The 6,344-nt window shown below is 36.5% G+C and overlaps 1 protein-coding gene across 1 annotated transcript in view; it reads right to left on the reverse strand.

The window, feature by feature from the left end:
- Positions 1-2,460: 2,460 nt before the first annotated feature.
- Positions 2,461-6,344, reverse strand: part of LOC107102809 (poly [ADP-ribose] polymerase 14-like) — a 17,599-nt gene continuing 13,715 nt past the window's right edge. The window contains exons 9-15 of the mRNA XM_015402245.1: positions 5,707-5,883; positions 5,329-5,467; positions 5,197-5,252; positions 4,034-4,714; positions 3,791-3,924; positions 3,530-3,707; positions 2,461-3,404 (exon numbers count right to left, since the gene is read on the reverse strand). Coding sequence (XP_015257731.1) covers positions 3,124-3,404; positions 3,530-3,707; positions 3,791-3,924; positions 4,034-4,714; positions 5,197-5,252; positions 5,329-5,467; positions 5,707-5,883 — 1,646 coding nt within the window. The 3' untranslated portion in view covers positions 2,461-3,123. The remainder of the gene's footprint in view (positions 3,405-3,529; positions 3,708-3,790; positions 3,925-4,033; positions 4,715-5,196; positions 5,253-5,328; positions 5,468-5,706; positions 5,884-6,344) is intronic.

Consider the following 6,344-nt stretch of genomic DNA (forward strand, 5'->3'; position numbering starts at 1 on the left):
CAGACGTCCTGCGTCTGGTATGCCCATCTGCGCTGTGAGCGGTTCCCTCCCACGGACTGTTAAGTTGCTGCCTGTCTTCCTGAGCTGTGAGCTGCAGTGTCATGGTTTTGGTTCTGTTTAAGTTTTATCTTTGAGTTTTCATTGGTTTTGTTAAAGTTTTGTGTTATTCTAGTTACTTTCAATTTTATGAGTTCTTAGATATTTTTCGTTTTCCCTCTGTTGCCCTCTTGTGTCAGTGTCCTTCCCCTAGCTCCATTCTAGACTCCTCTGTTCACACTTGCTCCCAAACTGCCGATTAGCCTAGTCTTTGTTTCTCTCCCCTATATATGCACCTCTTGCTCAGTCACTGTTGCTGGTTTGTCGTTGTTTTTTTGTTCCTTGTTTTCAGTAGTTTTGTATATTGTGGATTATGTTTTTGGATTGGAGCTTCTGTTACCTTTTTTATTATTAAATCTGCAAGAAAACACTTCAGCTTCAAGAAAAACATTCAAATTAGTTGTGTTGTTTTGTTACAGTAGGTGTTCCCATCTTTGTAAAATTGTGTTTTGTCATCTTCTTTTATGTGTTTTATTATGTTTTTCTTTGTGTGCTTTGCAGTCTGAGTTCACTTTGTTATACACACTGCCACTCGAATGGGTCTGTATGTCAGCCATCTTGTTAAAGGCAGTTTGGTTTATGGGTATTTAATACATGGTTTTGGCACTGTCCAACATCTTATGGTTTCTGGCCTATGATTACCATCTTATATATATAATTCTAATAACATTTAGACTCTCTCCCCAAACCGTCCATCTTTGTTTTGGGTAGAGATGTGTGGAGACCTTCACAGCTCATCTGCAGCGTTAATTAGGGAGACAAAAACTCTGTCTTGTTAGAACAGGGTTGAACACAATGCAATGAGGGATGTATGATGTCTTGCTCTGTCTTTGCAAAGATGAAATAAAATGCTGACTGAGTGAAATCCATCGACCTCCATTTGTTTAGCAGGAGTGTACATCCTAGCTGCTAACATATCAGAATGAGAATGATTGCAGTAGCATGCTTGTAGCCTGTTTGTAGCTGTTGCCAGCTGTGGATTAGATGTGTTCACAGCTGGGTCTTTAACATTGGAGGTCAGTACAATCCAGTGACGGGTCAGTATTTAACTTTCTTTTTCATGATTTGCTATCAAATTATTTTTTATTTTGTCTAAAACCAAAAGTTATAACTCTTACATAGTTAAAGATCTAAAAGATATTTCCTCTTTGGATTCTACGGCTGATTTTTGTGGTCTGCTTTACTTTTTTTTTTACATCTGCAGGCTACTTTACAGCGCCTGTGAGAGGAATCTACTACTTCTCGTTTTCTTCATTGTGCTGGCCAGGTGATGGAACCACAGGTGGAAGTCTTTACCAAAATGGTAACGCCCTTGTGTCATGGTATGGTTAGAGCAACAGTTCACCCATCACTGGTTCCAACAGCGCCGTCTTGCTGGTGGAGGCTGGAGACATGGTGAACGTCCGCCTCTGGGATTCAAGGAAAATAAGTGATAATGGATATCTTTATTCCACATTCAGCGGATTCTTAATCTCTCCACTACAGAAAATTATAAAAGAAAATTCTAAAGAGAAACTGCACTTGGAATAGAAGTTCATGAATATTTTATTTTCTACAGTCACTTTAAGGCAACTACCATGTGCGAGTTATGCAGTTTTATACACTGAGAAAACATTTTTATGGAGTATGCTATTCTTAATTTCTAATGAAAATGAATACCCATCACTTGTATGAAAGATCTGATCCTGAATATTGTAATAGTATCTTGTACAGCTGCTATAAATAAACTGTATATTAAAGTATTGAAAATAATAAAGCTAGTCAACCTTTCAATCACCTGTTTTGTTGTTCACATCCAATTTTTTATATTTCCCAAAAAAAACAAGCAGTAAGACATGACCCACTGCCCACCCCCTCACCCAACAAAGATTTTAACTTAACTTCTCACACACACATATGTTAATCTGGAAGTTTGTTTTATTGATTTCCTTGAACAGTTAAGAGCTTGTAATGCATTACAAAGTGAAACAACTAATAAATCATATTACAAAAAAAAAGAAAGCTATAACATTAATACATTTTTGTGTTTTCACTTGTACTTTAGATTATGGAATTGTATTACATGTTTCTATTTCAATATGTTAAGAGATGTCATCAACATGTAATCTCAAGGCACTTTTTCAGATACAATTCAGCCAGATCATACAGTCAGTTCAGTTTTCTATCTAAGGAGAACCAGCTGATTGCATTGACTCATTGACTGGACAGCAATCCCTTACATCAAGCATGCTTGTAGCAACAGTGGAAAGGAAAAATAATATCAAATATTTATAATAGGTATAGAACTGTTTAAAAATGAACCAAATCCTAGTGCTATATCAAACATTGGCATTGTCCAATTTTTTGATGTTTTAGCACTGGCTTTGCTGTGAAACTAAAATTCCCAAATACAGATTGTTAAACATATGTGTGGATTCCCGCCCCCAAGAAAACTCTAAATAAGAACATAACATTGCATTACAGTAACTACTGGTATATTATAGCTAATATTTTCTAACATTAATGGGTATTAATGGAATTTAAAACAATAATGACTCAGTTGAGCTTTCTCTGTGCCGTCAGCATAGAACTTCAGGTTAACAAATTTAACAGACGTTTTCTCCAACCTTTCAGCTTAAAGCATTTAGCAAAAAAGTTCCTGTACAAGGTTAACATTTTTCAAACCACTTGGGATAATTTTTCTATTTTCAAATAATTCAGAATCATCAGACATGAATAATTGAAGGGATCAGCAATTTAAAATATCCTCCATTATCCTCCACATAAATTTTCTTTTGGGTTGTTTCAGTTTAAATAAGTTAAAATTTCAACTAAATTACAACAATTTACGTGTTGTCACTTTGTTAGAAGACCAAGGACTACTTTTTTAGAGCACTTTTCTCTCCAATGTAGTTGAAACATCAACATTTTTTACAAGATAAGAGTAACATAAAAATTAACATTTTTTTTTTCATTATTAAAAAAGGGACTTTAGAGGTCATGAGTTTTGTATCTGCACTCTAACAAAGGAAATCCAAATCTCTGCAATCAGTTAAAGGTGATGAGGTATTCTGGGTAGGCCTGGTCATCGTGGAAAATAACAAACATCGTGGGAATTTGTTGGTTGTCCACCAAACTGTCGTAGCAGTCAGTGCGGTCTGCACCCCGAGGGGGGGGAGCTTTCATGGCGGATTTACCAACTGTGTAACGGCCAGTGAGAACACGAGCAACATATAGCCGCTTCATTCCTGACTGGTCTACTGGAGAATAATTTTTAGCTGAGTAATTTGCATTGACTGCAAAGTAAACTCCCCTTCCGTAGCGAGCACCTGCAAGAAATTTGTAACAAGTTTTACAAAAATGTTTTATCAGTTTGGCATAGCCTTTAACCTACCATATATATTTTTTATCTGTACTGTATATGTTTGTTAGGTATCAAGTAATCAAAGCTTACCATGCAGTCCTGTGTAACTCCTGTCAAACCTATCTCTTTCAATACAATGGCAGGACTCTACAGATGTGCCATGGTAGAGGAACTTTTCCCCAAGTTCCTTTGGGCCATTCTTGGTAAGAAGGCGTTGCCGACACAAACTATAGGCATTCCAAAGGTAAACATTCTGCACTCGTTCAATCTGAGACCACAGACAAAAAAGTACAATGTACATGCTTTTTCATTTTAGCTTTCATAATTATGTAACAATGTTGGCTTACTTACCGAATGAATTTTGTATTGGGTAGTGTTGTGGAAGCCCCTAGCTACGTCTTGGTATTCCTTGGAGTTAGGCTGCAACTGTATCTTTTTAAAGATCTCCTCATTCATTGGTTCCCAATGAGGTGGTAAGTCCAACACTAAAACAGGAATTACCACAACAAATTAAAAAAAAACTATAGACATAAAACTCTGAAGTAACCATGGTCCATCTAAAAAAGAAGACACTATAAACATTTCATACATTACCTTCAGAATCTGTCCTTTTAAGTTTGTATGTTTTCCCTGTTGTCCAGTCAGTGGCTTCCAGAGACTTAAGGTTAACTGTTAGAGTCCTGCCATCAGGTGTCTCCATCTCCACAGATACCCTTTTTACTGAGTGAGCCCCCTCCAGCATGTAGTTTTCACGAAGGCCCAGCTCCTGCCACTCACCATTGTCCTCTTTGATTGCCCACTGGATCGTAAGAGCCAACATCGCCTCTTCCTTATCTATGAGGTCTTCTTCAAGAGCTTTCTGGACTGCTTTGTTAATTAACTCAGTGACACTCAAGACATCTTCGTTTAATCCTTTAAGCACGTATACCTCTTTTCCTGAACCTGCCTGATCTCTTCCCCTTAATAAGCCAGCACTGTTTTTTCTGTGCTCTAGACTAATTCCGGTAACTTTGATTTTTGCCTTTACTGCATCCAATTCCATAGCATCCAGCTTGAGTAAATTTTGCACATCCACTGTTCTTTCTGTAAGCTCTTTCTGCAGATTCCTCTCTAGTTCTTCTTTGACAGCCTGGGTAACATCTGGACCACAACTGATTACCTGCAAAACTGTTTGCTCAGGCTTTGAAGAAATTAAAGTTTGGTCTTTTTTGGTCAAGGTCATTGAGAGTCTAGAACACTTTTGCTGTATCTTCTTTAGCTTTTGTCTAGCTTTATCTGCAATAAGGAAAAAAAAAGAGTTAAGGAGAGAGAAGGGAGTGTTTTTTTCTGATGGAACCAAAAGTTACTCCACTTATCCTTGGTTTTGATTATTTTAGTGATCGTTAAATCTAGCAATATATTTTCAAAAAGAAATACTTGCAGTCAATTGATATGGCTCGGTAAACAAGTGTTTTTGAATATATTGCTTACTTTGAATGTGGCAAAATGACTGCAACAAGTAAAATAAATATTTAAATCAAAATTTCACCTTCTTGTTCCCCTCAAAATCAGGTTACAAACTTGGATTGAAACTATTTTTAAACTTCCAACCCCTTCTAAATCATCCATTTACTTGACTAGATTTTCCTCAATTTCATGGTAAAAAATTTCATTTGATCCCTTTTAAATGATTTTTTTTTTGTTTGCTTGTGAAAGACAGGTAAAATCATGTTTATATTTTAACTTAGCAACAAACATAGTTATAATTTTATGCAAACCTTTAAGGCCAAGTTGGCTCTGAACAATCTGTCCAAAGCGTTTCTCCAGCTCTGATCTGTAAGAATATGAAGGGAAACTTAAAGAAACCATTATGACCCACAGAATAACATTGATTATGTCAAAATTCATACCTGAAAGCCTGAAAAACATCTTGTTGAAGGATAACAATGCGGACAAGAGAGAGAGAAGTAGGATTCATGTCCCTAACTGTTGAGGCCAGGCCATCCAGCATTGCTTCAGAAGCATCACCAGGGCTCATACCACCCTGTCCTAAAAGGTTGAAGAGATGGTTTAGTTTTCCCTTCATGTACAGTTATTAGACTATTCAGTTTTTGTTTTTTTTGTTTTTCAGATGGAATGTTAGGGTTGTTTCTTGAAGATGCATATTATTTAATTCATCAAATTATTGGTTTTCATTTTATTCAAAAAAATATCCCTTTGCTTTTTTTTTACAACTTTCTAAATTTATTAAGCACAATCAGAACAAAAGAACGTGTTGTAGCACAAACCTGTATTAACAGCTGGAAATGCCACTGAGCCAAATCCTTTGCTCTCACAGAGTTTCAGTATCTTTTTGCAGTTCTTGCGAATTACATCAGGGTCAGATTTAAAGCTAGCATGGATGATTTCCTTACACCCAAGCATTCCAGGTTGTGTTGAGTAGATGAGGTCTGAAGGAATGCCCACTGAAAATAATAACAATAGATTTTATTTGTAATGCAATTAAGTGAATGGTTGTTTGTCTCTATGTTGCCCTGCGATGCACTGGCGAACTGTCCAGGGTGTACCCCCGCCTTTCGCTCAATGACTGCTAGAGATAGGCACCAGCACCCCTCGCGACCTCCCTTGGGATAAGCGTCTAAGAAAATGGATGGATGGATTGGTAAGGTACTTTAAATTCAAAACTAATATCAAAGTGCTACAGATAATAAAAACATCCATCTTCTACCACTTACACACATATTGAACATCCAATCCAATCCAATCCACTTTATTTATATAGCACGGTTTAAATAAACACAAGGTTTCCAAAGTGCTGCACAAAAAGATAAAATAACTAAAATAAATAAAAGTAATAAAATAAAATAAAATAAAATAAAAGCACTGCCCGCACAGGATAAAAATATGCATGTGTATACATAAAATC

The sequence above is a fragment of the Cyprinodon variegatus genome, unplaced genomic scaffold (genome assembly GCF_000732505.1).
Source record: "Cyprinodon variegatus isolate N-32 unplaced genomic scaffold, C_variegatus-1.0 Scaffold1323, whole genome shotgun sequence".
In the NCBI taxonomy this organism is placed as follows: domain Eukaryota; kingdom Metazoa; phylum Chordata; class Actinopteri; order Cyprinodontiformes; family Cyprinodontidae; genus Cyprinodon; species Cyprinodon variegatus.